The sequence below is a fragment of the Boleophthalmus pectinirostris genome, unplaced genomic scaffold (genome assembly GCF_026225935.1).
Source record: "Boleophthalmus pectinirostris isolate CB_2022bp ecotype Guang Dong unplaced genomic scaffold, ASM2622593v1 HiC_scaffold_4, whole genome shotgun sequence".
Classification (NCBI taxonomy): Eukaryota; Metazoa; Chordata; class Actinopteri; order Gobiiformes; family Gobiidae; genus Boleophthalmus; species Boleophthalmus pectinirostris.
In genome coordinates this window covers 10,373,308-10,392,652 of record NW_026571353.1, presented here as the reverse complement: position 1 = coordinate 10,392,652, position 19,345 = coordinate 10,373,308, and the positions used below count along the sequence as shown (strand labels likewise).

The following is a 19,345-nucleotide window of genomic DNA, read 5'->3' as shown; positions in this document are numbered from 1 at the left end:
TCATATAAACATGATTCAAAACCTGGTCAAACTCACAGAATCGCATCACGGTAGGGCATCTGGCGCAAAATCAATCTGCCAAAGCAAAAGAAGTCATCTGTCGCCCATGCCCCCTCGTAAATAACTGCGGAGTGGGCCCATATTGCACCTTTATAGTGGACAACCAGAATGACTGTGCCGTGGTCTGGTCTCATTGAGCTCCACAGTGCCCCTGTCAGTCCCCTGTCACGCACCTGTCAGATGGATGGTTGTATGGGGCCGACAGCAGCTGGGGCCAGGGGAATTATCAACAGCAGTGTCCTTCAGGGTGAGGGAGGGGCCCCGTCCTAAAACCAACCCCCCACCTCTCTCTCTCTCTCTGTCCCCTCACAGACTAGAGCACACGGACTCTTCTTCTTCTCCTTTAAGCCCGTGATGTGTTTTTATCGTCTTCTTTAATATCTCGTACTGTCACAAACATGGGGTCTAAGATGGATGGACTTTGCTATTGTTATGACCGTGCTGAATGTGATTTACAGTTGGCAGAATTTGAAGTAATCCAATTCTGTTACTGGCAGCAGAAAATAATTAAGGATGCACTGATCCAGCTTTTTCTTTTTTGATACTGATGTCGATAATTTGGTATCCGCCGACACTCAACCAACACCAGTGCATAGACTGAACAAACTGCGTGTAGCAAAAAAATTATCCATGTGTTTTGTAACAACTGAAATTTAAAGAACAAAGATTACGAAGGTATTGTTTTTGGTTGTTCAGTAAATTATCTTCTTACACCGGTTTATAGACCAAAATAATAAGGGACTGAACTGATATCCTGGAATCCAAATCTTGGAATCAAAATGTTGAGTATTGGCGCTGATATCCAATACCAGTATCGTATTGGTGCATCCCGAAAAATAATTGTTCAAGTAGTGTAAAGAAGATGAAATTATTGCAGTATTATTGAAAGTAATGTGCATATTGCTACTTCAGTTGCTACAACATTTCTGTTACTAAACCTTCTGTCACCTCTACTGCTACTGCCAACCCTTAATATTGAGTGTACATTATTTACTTATAGTAGCAAGAAATATTATAATGTTATAAGGTATTAGTTATTCAGAACTAATAGTAGTAAAAGTACTTCTACTATTACTACTACTACTACTACAACCGTTTTAAATTGTGCCTGTAAACACAACTACTAGTGCATAATATTCTCTAAATATGGACATCTGTGGTGGTCTGAGGTTGTTTGAAGTCATTTCCAGGAAGTTTTGAGCAATTTCAAAAATTTGGTCAAATTTAAGCCGTAAAATCTCATATTTTGTCAAGTCAGGTTTTGGCCCCAAACTACCTTAAAATGTCAAATCATGCTTTAATATGTACATCTGGGGTGATCTGAGGTTGTTCGGAGATGTTTCCAGAAAGGTTTTTGCAATTTCAAAATTTTTTTAAATTTGAGCCGAAATTGACATAAAATCACATTTTTCGTCATGTCAGGCTTTGGCCCTAAACTACCTTCAAATGACAAAAAATGCTTTAATATGGACATCTGGGGTGGTCTGATGTTGTTTGGAGACATTTACAGCTAGTCACCGGTACACTGCATGACTTTTCTTGTGAAGTGTTCATCACATGCTTGTCTCCGTGGAGATGTTAGTGGTTTGCCTGGAATGTTACACAGTATGGCATTATGACATATATTTCATTATGGTTGGTTTTGCTCAAATATATGTGGGAAAACATGCATTTCTTCTGTCAGCAGGGTCCCCTTTCCACAGACTTGACCTGTAACTTGGCCTGGTGGTGTTACTGCTTGTCTCCATAGATTGTATCCATAGAAGTTAGTCTCTCGAGTCTATTCCATTTATTATTTTAACTGTCTTTTGTGTTTGCAGGTGGGAGACCAAATGAAGCTACTCCACAACTGTTGGTCCGAGCTCCTGGTTTTGGATCACATTTTCCGACAAGTGCAACACGCAAAGGAAGACAGTATCCTGCTGGTCACGGGCCAGGAGGTAAATGATGTACTCCCCCACACTCCCCTCCCATAGACACAATGCACACTGGAGCTCATTCATCTGAGCGCCATTTAAAACCTCTGTGTGCAAATATGAGATATGATTAAAGTATTTAATCCCAAAATGTCACTTATTGGATAACATTGTAGGGGCCTATCTAGTTGCTTCGGGTTAGGACCATAAACAGTGATATTGTTTATCACAATAAAAGGAGTAGATAGATTTTGTAAAAACATGATAATCACCAAATAACAAAGACAATGTCCACTATACCACCACACTATGTAACTTTTGAACAGAGAAAAATCCTGCATACAGTGAATTTTTTTGGACATAAATGACGTTTCGGCCCTAGGCTTTCATCAGGCAAAAAATAGACTACAATTAAAGAATGTTTTCATTATGGATGTGTTTATTGCACTGAAAAACATGCATGCTCACTCTGAGTGGACTTGCATCTACACTAACCTGACTCTTATTTAGCCTGGAGGAGGGCCTCCTCCTGTTGTTTCCATGGTAATGTTGATCCTTTGGATATAATATTCCACAGTAGGCTTAAAACTTATCTCCTCAGGGAATGTATGATTATGTAAGTGTGGTTTTAACTTACTTCCTACACATATTTTTTTAACATACTACACATAAATACTATCACTTGAAAGTAATGATTATTAATATTCATGACAATTTTTTTAAGCGTCAACATTTTAATAATTATGAAATGGCCTGAACATTTTTGCAATGATAAATGTAACATGAAATTTCAGTTACATCATATGTGCTCCCTAGCTTTCTCATTATTCTTATTAAAATGTATGAGCAATATCTTCAGTGGTTTTTCACAAAGAGCAGCTTTTACAATATGTTTTGAGTAAAATTAAAATGGGATTTCCTAAACTCGAAGAAATAAAAAGGCCCTTTATGTTGTCAAAATGCAAAAATTGTTCACTGGAAATAATTTCTAATACTTTTTGTGGTAACAGTCACAAGATACTTACTCATGTGGGTAAACAGACATACATACATGCTGACTTATTCTATGTATTATATTGTTATTAAATGTACATTATTGGCTGTCAATATCTTGTGTGGCCTGTGTGAACATATTGACCTTTAGTCCTATTTAAATGGTGATAAGATGGTCATACTTCTATAGAGTTTTTCTACCATTATCAGAAGATGCATTTTGTACACATATACCGGGTCATGCTGTAAAGTTATTCTCTCATCATGAACAGACTCATGTTTCATTTCAATTATGCATAATATAAAACACACAATGAAAAATACAATTGCCAAGCTGTTTATATGAGGTCAAATTCATACTTCACAACTTTTAAATGGTTGTCAATGTTATATAAGCTCTTCAGGTGGTTCAGTGATGTTAGGGGTCAGGAAAGGTCAAGGTTGTTTCCATGGTGATGTAGAATAACCTGACCGTAAATCTGTGGTTATATTCAACAAGGGCAAAGGCTACACCATGGTAACTCTTAGTAGCAAGACAGCTTCATGCTTATAAGGCTTTTATACTGAGAATGTGTGGGGTAGTTTTATATCCCTTACAAAGTCCTTAAAATGAAAATATATGTTATATATGTTAACACTTACACTTTTAATAGCCTGTTAGGACTTGTTCCTGATTTTTTATATACCATGCATTGTATAGTAGTCCTGCTAAATAAGAAAAAAATTGAGACAAATATTATAGATTCATTTTATATAGCATATCACCTGTTTTCGTCCAATCATTGGAAAAAAAAACCTCCATGACACTATCCATAGACAAGGGTGTCCCAAAAAATGTTACAATAATTTTGGCAATTCTTGTTGAAATAATCTAAAATGTTCACAGAATGTAAAGAAACGGATAACAATTTTATATTTAATGTTTTATTTTTGTTGTGTTTTCAGGTTGAGCAATGCCATTCACTCCCAAAGTCATTTTGTATCTTGGAATCTGCTTGCACACATAATCAACATCAGAATAGAAGGTCGAGCAAATTTGTGAAAAATTCTTGTGAAGCCCCAAGAAGTCCAGAAGGAGAACAAGTTTGGAAACCCAGATTCCTTGAATAATGGTTTGGCGTACCAGATCCGCTACCCCTGAATAAGCAGTCCTCCTCTTAAAATTTTTGGTACCAAGTCCAAATTTATTTGCCAGTTGGTGAAATTTTTCCAAATTTTGCACTGAAGGCACACTGCATAGTCTTGGGTGACTGTGTGCGATCAGATTCCAAAACGCAAAATAACTTCTCTGTGGGAGTGAACAGAAATAAAACATTAAATATAAAATCTTGATCTGTTTCTACAAATTTTGTGAAAATTTGAGGCTACTTCAACAAGAATTTCCGAAATTACTGTCCTGCGAAATGATGTCAGATTTTCTGGGACACCCTCTATATAAACGGACATAGCAAACGAGCTTGCCGTGTGTTCCAAATAGGAAGTTCACATGCGGGCTCATCCGGCTCCTACTGACCCTGGCTCCCGTTGATTTACATCAGAATATTGTGGCCCCTCCTTCTGTAACTGCTATCTCTCTACATGACCCTGCTGTTTTTATTTCGCTTTTTTGTCTGAAAAAAATCATGTTCCTAATACAGACCTGACTCCAAATTCACTTCTTTTAATGCTACAATTGTGAGTGAAGCTGAACTATATGGGTCATGTCACGCTCACTTAGTCGTTTTTTTTTTTTTTTTTTTTTATACAGTCAATGACACTATCCAATCCCTAACTCCCGATTCTCTGTCATGGTGTATTTTTAAGAGTGAACAATGAAGAAACAACTGCATTATACAAGCCTAGACAGTTGTTTGTGTATCATGATGCAGTATGTTCCTGACTCATGGTTTTAAAGGTCTAAAGTGTAGTTATAAAGTGTATAATAAGTGTACTATTAATCAGTTCACTTCAGAAAACCTTACTTCCACATTATTTATTATTATATACATTGAAAGGCCCATATGACGCCATTTTCTGATTTATGTTATAATGTTCCTGAGTTGTGTTTTGTACGGAAGCTGAGAGGGGTCACAACAAAAGCAAACGCCGCAACAAATACAAATGCGACAACACAACAAAAAGCCACAACAAACCAAAAAAAGCCACAACACACCAAAAAAAGCCACAACGGAAATGACGGCGGGACTCTATTTTAATGCAAACGCCGCAACAAATACAAACGCCACAACACAAACACAAATGCCGCAACACATTAAAAAGCCACAACACTTCAAAAAGCCACAACGGAAGTGACCGCGGGACTCTATTCCGACGGACCGATCAATCGGCAAGTGAAGAAGAACTACAACGTGAAACGAATAATGATAAAACAATAAATTACTTTTACTTACGTTTCCAACTTCTCCGTTCCTTTACTTTTCACGTTGTAGTTCTTCTTCTTCACTTGCCTCTCTATCGGTCCGTCGGAAAATAGAATACCGCAGTCACTTCCGTTGTGGCTTTTTGATGTGTTGTGGCTTTTTAAAGTGTTGCAGCTTTTTAATGTGTTGCGGCATTTGCGTTTGTGTTGTGGCATTTGTATTTTTTGCGGCGTTTGCGTTTGTTGTGACCCCTCTCGACTTCCGTAGTTTTGTTTCATTCACGCGTTTAACACACGAACCCTGCGTATTTAGGCTGCGTTCTTCTCTCGAACACTCCACCCTGTGATGTGATGTGATTATTCAGGTAGTGCTCCACTGTGTTTCTAAACTCCATACACTTTCACTAGACAATTTCAGTCCTGGAATCGCCCATCAGTGCTAAACAAAATGTAAAAAGTAGTCGTTAAATTGAGAACTACCGCTTCATGACATCACAAGGTGGAACAGAGCAGAGTCAATTTTGTGTAATATATTTATTCATTTTTACCTCATAGTATCTGACTCGTGACTGGTGCGTGTGCTTCCAGGTGGAGCTGTCGTCCCTCTTGTCCCAGGCAGAGGCCACCCTGAGCAGCCTGGTGCAGAGGGGGCAGGAGCTGGCCGCGAGACTCAGGGCTCTACAGGTGGACCGCAGGGAGATCGCCTGTCTCAAGTTCATGCTGCTCTTCAACCCCAGTGAGTATGCGCTTTAACTACTCTGGACTGGTTTTTAAGCTATAACATGAATCAGATTTGAGATCAAGATATAGTCATTTCTAATCGTCAATGATCAGCTTGTGTTTTAACGGCGATATAACTGAAAGGTGCATTGTGTCACTTTTTTGGTGGAGGGTCCGTCAAATGCTTGTCTCTGTGGAGTTATTGCTTTGTCTGGAATGTTTCACAGTATGGAATTAAACCTTTCTATCTTCAACGAACCAAACCAAATAAAGTTACAGGTCAGATCTGTGGAGAGGCAACACAACTCACAGTCAGAATGCCTGTTTTATTCTTGAGCTGTAAAACCTGTAATTTAATAAATGTAATGTAAAACTGTTTAATCTCATACTGTGGAACATTTCAGGCAAAGCAATGACACACCAACCAAAAACAAACAGACCCCCTATACTTTTAAATTAAATGATATCTTCTGTATTGTTTATGTAGAAGAAATTCAAATTGAAAAAAGTAGGCATGGGGCAAAATCTCGAGAGACAAAATTTCCACAAATTATGCACACAAGAGAAAAATTATCTCATGAAATTTTTTGTTCAGGTTTTTAGTTTTGGATTAGGCAAAAACATGGGTTAAGTGCTGATGGATTACACCTCTTGAGACACTGTATAGTCCCAAAAAACAGCACTACCATGACAACAACAATAGAAAATAAAATTAAAAAACAATTGAAAGGCCAGTAAACAATGTCGTTTTGTCTCATTCTCGTTGACCTAATCTCGTGTTTAGTCTCGTTTGGTGGAAATTGTGTCTTGAAAGCCATTTTTAATCTGACAAGCTCAAACCAAATTAAAAATCATTATCAACCAGCATGATTTTTTCATACAATTTCAAAAACAGAAGTCGATTTAATTTGTGATCATGCACAAAACATACATTTTTACATCCATTTTCAGTCACTCCATTAAATGTAGTGTCTACATTCATTTAATATAAGCAATTTCATAAAATGGTTATGAAAGTGAATAACAAATGTGCTGGTGTCACTCTTGATGATAATAAAATGGAGCAGACTGAAACAAATGTGACTCAAACACTCAATTAGAGACTGAGATGTCTTGCTCAATGACATAATAGCAGTTTATGTTCCCTACAAGACGTGAATCCCAACCTCTCAGCTCAAATTGCTACTCTTTATTTGTACCATGATCACAAATAATAATAAAAGCAACAATGGCTAACTGTTTTATGCCAGATGCCCTCCCTGCTCATTGGATAATAGCCGTTGCGGGGCAAATGTTACTCTTAAACGAGGCAGAACCGCTGTGTTGAAATCAGAAATGAGCTCTTCTTTTCTGTCATACTGATGCTACCTCCCGCCCGTGAATAGCTACAGACATTTCCGAGTCCATTTATCTATAAGGTTACAAGTGTTTTCAAACGGTCCCTCTTTCTCCTCTCCAATAAATCCACTTAATTAAATTTCTAGGGTTGACAAAAGCCAACCTTAACAAAGCCCTCCTCCTCCCATTGTCCACTAATGGCATTCAAAGGAGTCGTAATGGAGGGCTGGATGCACATTCAGGCACTGGGTTGTACAGATGGAGCAGACAGCAGACTTTGCCCATGTATTTCTCACAAGTGTTTGCTGTTTAGTGGTGCGGGGAGAGGAACAAAGCACTTCTGAATGGGGACGGCACTTGTGGAGGTAGAAAATATTTGCGTCTGTCTGCTGCCTGGGCGCATCCTCACAGTCAGGTCTGTGGCAGGGGTAATTTAATTGCCCTCGCGAAGCCTGAAAAGATGGTTCAGAACGCCGATTCAGAGCAGTTAATTACTCTGCGTGAATGAATAGATGCTCCAACATGGCTCTGCTGCACCGGAGCTGAATGCGAGGCTCGTATATTGTCTCACCTGGAGATATACACAGATACACAAAGTAGTAGAAATACATAGATAGAATAGCGTGTAGTACTTCGAGCGGCAAATTCTTATATATTTGTTTTCTATGGAATGAGATCACAGGAAATGTGCCCACTCATGTCCATCGCGAGTTGTTGCATGCGTTTTCAATAGGCTGATATGGACTTTGCTTTTACATTGTGAATTGGTTTTTCGTGATTCTTGTCGTTGCACAAAGCACATGGTAACACGGATGGGACTCTTTGTATTTGACATGTTTTTTTTTTTTTTATTTAAGTGAATTTAAGTAAAAATACTGTGCATCCTCAAATACTAAAATTAAATCAATTAATTAAATTTTAACACTGAAACTTAAAATGACGCGTTTTTAGCTTCCAAATCTAAGGCTGCACTCTAGGTGTGTGATAAGGTGTATGCTCTGTCATCAGTGATCACGGTTCATGGTCTTTGGTGCATGGGTCTGGATCTCACTGGGCTTATCTTATTTAGTAGTGGCAAAATAAGTAGTTGCCCAATAAAGTATAGTTCCCTCTTTATGTGGAGGCCTAATATTCTTTAAATTACTACCTTAAAGAAACCAGTCCAGTCCAAAGCCTGGGAACAGTGAACAGGTTTAGTGAGAGTGAGTATAACTATTGATGCTTTTGCAGTAAGATCTCTGGGAGTGTCATACTAACTATAGACACTGCTTTTAGACTTTAAGTTGGAAATGCAACAGCTGATCTGATTTGTGCTGTTAAACAAGTCCCTCTCTAATAACATTACAATCACAAACTAGCTAGCATTAGTCAGAAACAGTTTTTCAGTTAGGCTACGTACAGACTGCAGCCTGAAGTGACCCAAATCAGATTTTTTTGCCCCTGTGTGACCTATATCTGATCTTTTAATGACAGTCTGAATGACACAGATCCAATTTTTTGTAAATGCGACTCAGGTCACTTGGATATGTGCTCCTAAAACCAACACATATCTGATCTTTTTACATGCGACTTCAGTTTGAATGGCCAGGTCGCTTTCATCCCACCTACATGTCACAAATGTACACAAACATTCTTCTCATTACAAAAATTGTGTCTGAACTCCGTGTTAGTGAAGCATTGAAGCACATAGCAGTGCCACCACTCTTGGCTGGGACTCTGCATCCACACGTTCTTTTCTACGGACGTCGCTGCCACTGCCCCACAAAACACCACAGCCAAAAACCTCGTCCTTCTCCTTCTCAATCTCTTCCTTAAAACAAATAAGCTGTACATGTTCTGGCTCCGGTACAACAGCAACTTTAAATCTCCAGGTGCTCAATGCCGTGTCCATGTTTAGGCGACTTACGCAAACGTGTCCTCCAATGCACATGCTTGACACTTTCGGGGCTTTTAAAGTTCACACTGGAGATCAAATACAAGTCGCATTTAATCGGAAATGTGAACAACTGAGCATTAAGTCCTGCAGTCTGAATGTAGCTTTCGCTTTCACCTTTCTGTTGAACATCAAACACCATTTTAAGTCTATTTTGTGTTTTTTCCTGAACATTCAGCTCTAGACACACATGCAGAACACCCCCAGCATATAGTATTATATATTATGTTATAGAAAGGTTATCAGGCATAGAAATCACACCTCGTCACAGTGCAGTTTGCTTTGATTGAAAAATAAAATTGCTTGATATAGTGTACCTATTAAAGTCTGCACTGTGTCACATTTCAAGTGGAGGGTTTGCCAGCTGCTTGTCTCCATGGAAATGTTATTGCTTTGGGTAGAATATTCCACAGTATAGATTAAATCACAAATCTATCGCAGGTCACAGCACTACACTACATTACAGTCCAGATCTATGGAGAATCGCCCCCATTCAAAGAAGGAATTATTGTATTTTTGAGAAATAGAAACACCCGTAATGAATAAATGTTAGATGGAAATATTTTACGTCACACCATGGAACAGTCTAGGCAAAACGATACCATCTCCATGGAGACAAGTAGATAGCGGACCCTCCACCAGATAAGTTGCACCTCTAACATCTTTAACACCCTCCACCTGAAAAGTCGCGCAACACCTCTAACAACACCTCTGTTTCTCTCTCCGTAGACGTGAAGCTGTTGGAGAACCAGGCATTCGTGGAGGGCGTTCAGGAGCAGGTGAACGGGGCTCTGCTGGAGTACACGGTGTCTTCGTACCCTCAGTTCCAGGAGAAGTTCAGTCAACTCCTGCTGCGACTGCCGGAGCTGCGGGCCCTCAGCACCCAGGCGGAGGACTACCTGTGTTATATGCACCTGAACGGAGAGGTGCCCTGTAACAACCTGCTGATCGAGATGCTGCACGCTAAGAGGGCGTGTGTGTGAGGGACCTGAGAGGGACCGGTGTGTACAAGCGCCTATTCACCATATTCCAGAAGTTGCCGCGGGCGCCGCCATCGTCATCCGGGTTGTGTTGTTTTGCATGGGGCTGCCGCTCTGCCGATCTTGAGCAAATACGTTCCATTACGGACTGCGAAGCCATTTAAAGTGGGACTAAACACCTAAAATCCGCCCAAAACCACATTTCAAATAAAGCTGCTGAATTGGGCAGTACCTGGAGGACTAAGAGAGAGAGGAAAAGAGAGAAGAGGGTGAGGGGGGAGGAGAAGCGAGGGCTGGACAAATGAGGAACAGTGTGATCGCTCGAACAGGTATCCACATTTTAAACTCCGCCCCCTGCAGTCAATGTAATCATAGCAGTCACCAACTACTTAAAATTGCAATGGCCACTGGAGTCAAGACACACCCATTTTTATACATTTGTAACCACAAAGCTGCAAATTTACCTAGTTTGCACAAAAAAATTTAAAAAACACTAGGCATATATAGCTTTAGTAGCATAAAAAGTCGAAGCTTCCCACAGAATCGGTGCAGTTTTCCATCAGTTTTGACTTGTTAGTGCAAATGAACATCAAATCAACTTCACGTATCATATTTAAGCAGCGAACGTTTTCTAAAATTTTCCATCGAAAATTGTTTCGTAGCGTTTAAAGGTGGGCGTGGCGGAATACAGGTTAATACAATACACTTAAGGTGTTGCGTCTACGTCACAAAACCACGTGACTTGGTGTTTGTGCCGCCATATTGGAGGTCAAACTCCTTCTGGACCAACGTGTAGTATTTGTGTGTGATGAAATTTGAATCAAATAACAATGGTTTTGACCTGTGTTGCTATTGGATGTTCTGTCATCCAATGTATCTGCTAAAGAAGGAGGCCAAAGTATATCTTTCTATCAGATCCTGTCTAATAAAGATCGCGGACATATAAAGAGAAAGATGGGAGCTCACTGAGTACAGCCGTCTGCACAGTCAACATTTCATTTCTGGTTTACACTAAATGATTTGATATATACCAAAAGTTTTTTTTTTTCATAGGTATGAAGAATGATAACCCACTTTCACCAAATTACGTCCCATTATTATTCACGTACACACCATCGCCAGTGAAAGTCAAAGCAAAACGTTCACTTATTTCCTATGAAAGAAGATGTAACATGAAAAAACAGATGCTGGATGGCACAGGTTTGAGCGTTGGTTAAACTAATAATCTATTCCACAACCCAGGAGGACGACTTTAGCTTTATAACTTTCTAATGACAGCTGAACTAACAAGCTTGCAATTTTGGACAGTTTTATGTCGTTTGCGCTGTTTAAAGCCGCCATGATTATATTGTAAACTGAATAACACCATCCGGATCAACCCCAGTCTTGACCTCCAGTATGGCTGCCAAAACATTAAATCACATCACTGCCACTTCACACGCACATCCTCAATCCCACTCATCCGTGAGGTGTGCGCTCACTAAAGGAATTTCACTTTGGAATGATAAAGCTCCATCCATAATCATCGCAATGCTTTCGGTCGATCACCTGCCAAGCTACAGAGGCGTGAACTTTTGAAATAAAAAAGTAAAAACGAAACTGGATTTTATACGAAAATGCTCCAAATACCTGTACAGTTACATGATGTTTTTAGAGGTAAATTTCATGTGAATTTCGTCGTCCGAGACCACACAGAACTTTGTACACAGTGCCACATTAGAGACGCATCTGTCGCTGAGAGAGCCTCATTTTACACCAAAGCCTGTATGTTTAGTTTTTTTAAAAAGCAACTCATGTTTGAATTGTTTTTTATGTTTTATTCATGATTAGTTTGCAGGAGGACATTTGGTCTTTCAGTTATACAAAAGCTTACACAGTCTACAATCTTTTAAAAATGTATTTGTTTTGGGGATATGTCAAAATCAAGGTCTGAAAACTCAATTAAAAGTAGAATATTCAATTTTCTGTACTGTAATTTCCAATTTTGTCATAAGTGACATTATCTTTTTTCTTTATTTTAATTTCACAAGATTTCAAAAAGTTCAAAATTGTACCTGGACAATCTTAGAATATAGAAGCACTATAAAATATTATATAGAATTGAATTATTATTATTTATGAGTTAAGTTAGCTTCCTGAAGATGCTTGTTGGTTGAGCACTTTGTTAAATGTCTTTCGAGCTTCATACTTTTTGGAAAACTGATGCAACTTTATGATTCCAAGGTCGCTTTGGTTGATTGTTTATCCTGACCATCCTCAGAGCAGAAGTGTCCGGCACTGCTTTAACCTCGGCACTTGTTTTGAACTTCAGATTTGGATGATAAAGTATTATTACGAGTGACTGTTGGTGTCAGTATTACCAGATTGTAATTTATTTGTTTATGCCAAGACCAGTAAAGATGGAGGTCAGACCTGCGCACTTCTAGTCCAAGACAATGTAACTTCTTGAAAAATTTGTGACTGGTGACTGTGCATTGTGATTCAAATGAAAAGGACTGAGGCTGGGCCATTTCCCACTACTCGCCCTTCGCATCATTTACTGAACATAGACTGTTTTACATATTTGTATCTTTTTTAAGGTTATATTTTGTTTTTGTGCAAAGATCCAAACCAGCTTAAATGGCGTTAAAGCTGATACACAAATACACACGAGCAAACAGGAACTCAAATTGTTACTGCTTATGGGGGGAAGTCTGACATTTTAAAAAGTAAAGTCAAGTAAATTGGTATTACTTTTATTTTTAAAAACTTAAACTGAAACTACTTTTTTTTTTTTTTTTTTCAAATTTTGGGTTTTGTGTGTTGCTCAGGTTACATCAAAGTTAGACTATTTCATGGTGTTTATTCTTAGAAAGAGAAAAATTTACACCAGATCATCAAAGTTTTACATCAGCTCTGCTCTGTTTTCTCATATAAAAAAGGGCACTTTTTCAGCAGAACTTTTTTTTTTTTTTTTTTTTTAATTGGGTCGTTTTGCAGCACTACAAAACAAAAATAAAACAAAGACCACAAACCCCATGGATCATGACAGAAAGAGCCCAAGCTCAAGCAAAAGTACCAAACCCTATTAACAGGGTATCCCCAGGTTTGACTACTCCAAATTTAAGACTTTTTAAAGACATTTTTAACACCACTTATTGGGCGAAATTATCTGTTTTATAAATTCCTCTTATAAAAAAATTTTATTATAAATCTCTTTATACTCATTATAGTTGAATACTTGAAATGCAAATAACTTAACTTTCTAATAGACAAGTAATTGTTGCACTACTCAAGTAACGACATTTGAGCATTCGTGAGTTTTCACCTGGCCTGTTCTAATTAATGAATTTCAGCTTTAAAAAAAAAAACACTATTTATATATGAAAATGAGCTCACTTTTCTGGTTCGCCATGATCCATTAGGGTAGGCTCATTGTGGTTCTTGTTTTATTTTTGTTTGTAGTGCTGCAAAAACGACCCAATAAAAAAAAAAAAAAAAAAAAGTTCTGCTGAAAAAGTGCCCTTTTTTATATGAGAAAACAGAGCAGAGCTGATGTAAAACTTTGATGATCTTGTGTAATTTTTCTCTTTCTAAGAATAAACACCATGAAATAGTCTAACTTTTATGTACCTGAGCAACAACAAAACCCAAATTTGAAAAAAAAAAAAAAAAACAGTAGTTTAAGTTTAAGTAGTTTTAAAGTACAACCAAATAAATGAGTCAGGAGTGTCAGGCAATAGTAACAATTTGAGTTCCTGTTTGCCTCGTGTGTATTGGTATCAGCTTTAACGCCATTAAGCTGTTTTGGATCTTTGCACAAAAAAAAAAATTTAAAAAAGATACAAATATGTAAAACAGTCCATGTTCAGTAAATGAGCGAAGGCGGTAGTGAAATGGCCAGCCTCAGTCTTTTCATTTGAATCACAATGCAATCACCAGTCACAAAGTTTTCAAGAAGTTACATTGTCTTGGACTAGAAGTCGCAGGTCTGACCTCCATCTTACTGGTCTTGGCATAAACAAATAAATTACATCTGGTAATACTGACACAAAAGTCAGTCGTAATAATACTTTATCATCCAAACTGAAATTCAAAAGAAGTGCCCAGGTTAGCCGTGCCGGCACTTCTGCTCTGAGGATGGTCAGGATAACAATCAACCAGAGCGACCTTGGAATCATAAAGTTGCATCAGTTTCCAAAAAGTATGAAGCTCGAAAGACATTAACAAAGTGCTCACCAACAAGACTCAGGAGCTAATTTAACTAGAATAAATAATAATTCATTCTATATAATATTTTATAGTGCTTATATTCTAAGATTGTCCAGGTACAATTTTGAACTTTTTAAATCTTGTGAAATTAAAATAAAGAAAAAAGATATGTCACTTATGACAAAATTGGAAATTACAGTACAGAAAATTGAATATTCTACTTTTTAATTGATTTTTCAAAATCTCTCTTGATTTTGACATATACGGCCAAACAAATCTACATTTTTTTAAAATGTGTCATGTTGTAATGCTTAAGACCTATATTGTTTTAAGACTTTTAAGACCCCGCTATAAACTGGACATAAGACCAACATGTTCCTCCTCGCCTAAGAACTATCATGGTATAAAACATAAAAAACATATTTCAAACTAACTCGTGTGAATTTTTTTAAAATAAAACTAAATAACAGGCTTTCGGACTGAATATCCAGTGTAGAATGGAGACTCTACCTACAGCGACAAGATGCGGTCTTCTAATGTGGACACTGCGTGTTACTAAGTTCTCACTGCTTGGTCTCGCTTTCACTTACGATGAAATTCAATGAAAGTGTGTAACTCTAAAAAATCATGTAAACTGTACAGTGTTAATTCTTGGAGCCTTGTTCGTAATTAAAATAATTCAGTCGTTATTTACTCCCGCAGACAAAAGTTTTTATATTCTCAAAAAGTGTCAACGCTTCGTGCTGCTAGGCTTGCAGAGGTGACAGACATGCGTGATCCTGGAAAAGCATTCGATCGATTATGGATGGTAGCTCGCTTTTATCATTTTCAAAGTGGAAAATAACTCCTATTAGTGATGCGCACACTCCTTCCACGGATTACTCGAAATGAGTGGGTTGAGGCCATGGCGTGTTTATGAAGTGCAGTTGTATGTGATTTAATTTTTATTGGCAGCCCCAACTTTATACTGCGGAGGTCAAGAACTGGGTTGATTCGGATTAGGGTTGTACTTGACATTCAGTTCTACCAATATAAATCATGCAGGCTTTATAAAAACACGCAAAGACCGACATTAAAACTGTCACAAAATTTGCTAAGAGCCTTGCTTAGTTCAGCTGTCGATTAGAAAGTGTGATAAAGTAAAGTCGTTCCTCCTGGGTTGAAATGGAATTAGATTCATTAGTTAGACCTAACGACTCTAACACTGATGCCATCCCAGCATCTGTTTTTTTCATGTTACATCTTCTTCTCATAGGGAAATAATATGTGAACGTTTTTGCTTTGACTTTCGACTTGAGCTCGAATGGTCCGATGTGTACTGAATAATAATAGTGGGACGGTATTTGTGTAGAAAAGATTGTCGAGTATAATCATTCTTCATACCATGAAAAAAAAAAAACTTTTTGGTATATATCAATTGAGCATTTAGTGTAAACCAGAAAATGAAATGTTGACTGTGCAGACGGCTGCTACTCAGTGAGCTCCATCTCTCTTATATTGTCCGCGGCTCAGCATTTATTATTTAGAGCAGCGTATCTGATATACGAATATGAATAAGCTCATCTAGTTTTTATTACTTTGGCCTCCTCTTTAGCAGATACGAATGGACGGATGGACAGAGACATGTCCAATAGCACACAGAGTTCTAAAATCCATTGTTATTTCTTTGATTACAAATTTTCATACACACTTATACTCCTGGGATTGGTCAATCAAGATATAGAAGTTAGTTGACCTCCAATGCATATTGTTATGGCACTTGGTTCCAAACACCAGATAGATCACCGCTTGGTTTTTGTGACGTAGACGCAACATCTGGCTTAAGTGTATTGTATTAACCTGTATTCCGCCACGCCTCCACCTCTTAAACGCTGAGCGAACAAATTCCATCGTTGGAACAATTTGTATGTAACACAGTTCGGTTGCTTCGTTTTTAATATGATACAGTGATAGTTGATATTGTGTTCATTGCTACTAACAAGTCAAAACTGATGAGAAAATATCTGCAACAAACGATTCTTGTCGGGAAGCTTCTTGTGCCTGACTTTTCTATGCTAGCTAAAAGCTATATATGCCTAGTGTTTGTTTCACATACTATTGTTGTGCAAACTAGGTAAATTTGCAGCTTTGTGGTTACAAATGTAATAAAAATGGTATGGGGCTGTGTCTTGACATCCAGTGGCCATTGCAATTTTTAAAGGTTATGCTTTTAGAACAGTGACTGCTATGATCTACATCTCCTTACTTTTTTATCCTTACAGGTGGGTGCGGAGTATTAAATGTGACTACACCTGTTCGAGGCGATCACACTGTTCCTCGTTTTTATTCCAGCCCTCGCTCTTCTTACTCCCCCCTTCACACCTCTTCTCTCTTTTTCTCTCTCTGCTTAGTCTCCAGTCTCAAAGGTACTGCCCAATTCAGCTAGCACTTTTGAAATGTGGTTATTAGGGCGGATTATCTAAGGTTGTTTAGGTCGCCACTATTAAAGGTTTCTGACTGTTCGCAGTCCATAATGGAACGTAATTTTACCTCAAGATCGGCGAGCCAGGCGGCAACCCATGCAAACACACACCGAAGAATGACGATGGCGGCGCTCCGCTTGGCAAACTCTGGAATATGGTGAATAGGCGCTTGTACACACGGTGGTCCCTTCAGGTCCCTCACACACACTCCTCTCGTGCGCTTGCAGCCTTCTCGTCTTATCAGCAGGTTGTTAACAGGATGGACCTCTCTTCCGTATCAGGGGCTAAAATATTAACACCTGGTTGGTAGGTGTCTCGCTGCTGGGTAGTTTAGGGCCCGCAGCATCCGGCAGTCGCGAGCAGGAGTGGACTGACTTCTCCTGGAGACTGATGGGACGAGACAACCGTGTTACGCCTAGCAGAGCCCCGTTCACCATGGTGTCCCTCTCTGAACGCCCTCCACGAATGCGCTTGTTCTCCAACATGCTTCACGTCTAGACCGAAAGAGAGAGTAGATAACAGTGAAAAAGCCAGCAGGTAGCTGTCTTAGAACACTCGGTGCTGAAACAATTTTTGCCTGCGAGCTTTGTCAAAGGGTGCCAGAGGGTGTTAAGATGTTAAGGTAGGCGTGCAACTTATCTGGTGGAAGGGATCCGCTATCTACTTGTCTAAACATGGAGATGTTCGTTTTGCCTAGACTGTCTCAATTGGTGTTGTCGGGACCCCCACCTTTGGGGAAAAATTACACAATTGCACCTTTATAATAATTCACATAACAGATATTTATAATCGAAGTTAACACATGATACACGACTACGCTAAAATATCACATGTTCCATATTTGTTGACTTCTGGGTTATCGCGGCAGTCTTTTTTTTTTTATTTTTTATCCTTACCTAAACACTATTTAACTTTATACATGTAAGGTCTGTGTAGTTCTTGTATCTAAATAACAGACTTCGATTAGTAGAATGTATCGACAATGGCCCAGCTAGCACAGTCTCCCAGAAGTCGACCCAGCACTGAACGTTCAACAGTGGATGGAAGGCGTGTAATTGGATGCCCAGATACTGAATGTTGACGTGACTGTGATAATATTTTACCATCTAACATTTATTCATTACGTGGGTGTTTGTTCAATATTTCTCTCTCTCAATAACTATACGCAAAATAATTCTCTTCCTCTTTGATACTAGGACTGTGTACGAAGAGCGATTCTCCAATGATCTGCAACCTCTCTTATAACTTGTTTAAGAAAAGACTGTTAGTGCCCTCTGTGACCTCGCCATCCAAGTCCGTTTAAGCCAGCATTGTGACTAACACCATTCTTACTCTCTGCTTCCCTTAAATGTATTCCGGTCGTTCTGATTATTCAAATCCAACCCTCACCCGCGATGGTTTCTGAATGGGCATCCCGTGTACAGTATGATATATTAATGTGTGAAGGGCCGTCCGTAGATTTGTGATATATCTATACTGTGGAACTTAGTCCTACCGCTTATTACACCAAATAATCAAAAGCAAAACATAACATTTCCCACTATTTGGAGACATAGCTAGCTGGCAAACCCCTCCCAACTGTTCCTTGTTCCGAAAAGCTACTGTGGAAAAAAAAAAAATCCTTAATATTGCATTTTTCGGTTGGTTAAGAGCTCTTATTTTCCCCTGTGACTAAGTATTAAATTGAATGTTTTCTTCTTATACATACAAAAGAGAAAGCGAACAACTTATTTTCTTTTTGTTATATATATTTTATTGTAATAGCATCAAAACAATAAAACTCAGTGAAGAAAAAATGAACTCGTGTCGTGGCGTTTGTACGGACGTGTCAGTTTATAGGTTGGGTTCACGACGTTGAATCGGATGTTGAAGTCTATTTCACTCAGTTTTTTTTGGAAGAAACTTATGATCCACTAATGTCAAACCTTATTATTTGTTATGAATCAGCCTCGCAAACTCACTAGTGCAATCTGATATCCAGTGTTGGGGAGTAACAGATTACATGTACCAGAGTTACGTAATCACAGTACAAATTATGAGTAACTGTATTCAGTTACAGTTACTGTTTAAGTGAGTGGTAATTAGATTACAGTTACTTGGTTGAAATAAATGGATTACACAGAGGTATTTTCCTGTTTTCACCTTTTGGGTTATATCCCTTTTTTTTTTTTTCGGTAATGCCACTCACTGCCGAACACTAAATCAGGTCCAAACCAGGTCTAAACCAGGTCTAAAACCAGGTCTAAACCAGGTCTAAACCAGGTCTAAAACCAGGTCTAAACCAGGTCTACACCAGGTCTAAACCAGGTCTAAAACAAGGTCTAAACCAGGTCTACACCCAGGTCCAAACCAGGTCTAAAACCAGGTCTAAACCAGGTCTAAACCAGGTCTAA

The 19,345-nt window shown here is 38.6% G+C and overlaps 1 protein-coding gene across 1 annotated transcript in view; it reads left to right on the top strand.

The window, feature by feature from the left end:
* The window catches only part of LOC110163329 (nuclear receptor subfamily 5 group A member 2), a 30,171-nt gene extending 19,869 nt beyond the window's left edge, over window positions 1-10,302 (top strand). The window contains exons 5-7 of the mRNA XM_055161610.1: window positions 1,881-2,000; window positions 5,917-6,064; window positions 10,049-10,302. Coding sequence (XP_055017585.1) covers window positions 1,881-2,000; window positions 5,917-6,064; window positions 10,049-10,302 — 522 coding nt within the window. The remainder of the gene's footprint in view (window positions 1-1,880; window positions 2,001-5,916; window positions 6,065-10,048) is intronic.
* The last annotated feature ends 9,043 nt before the right edge of the window (window positions 10,303-19,345 follow it).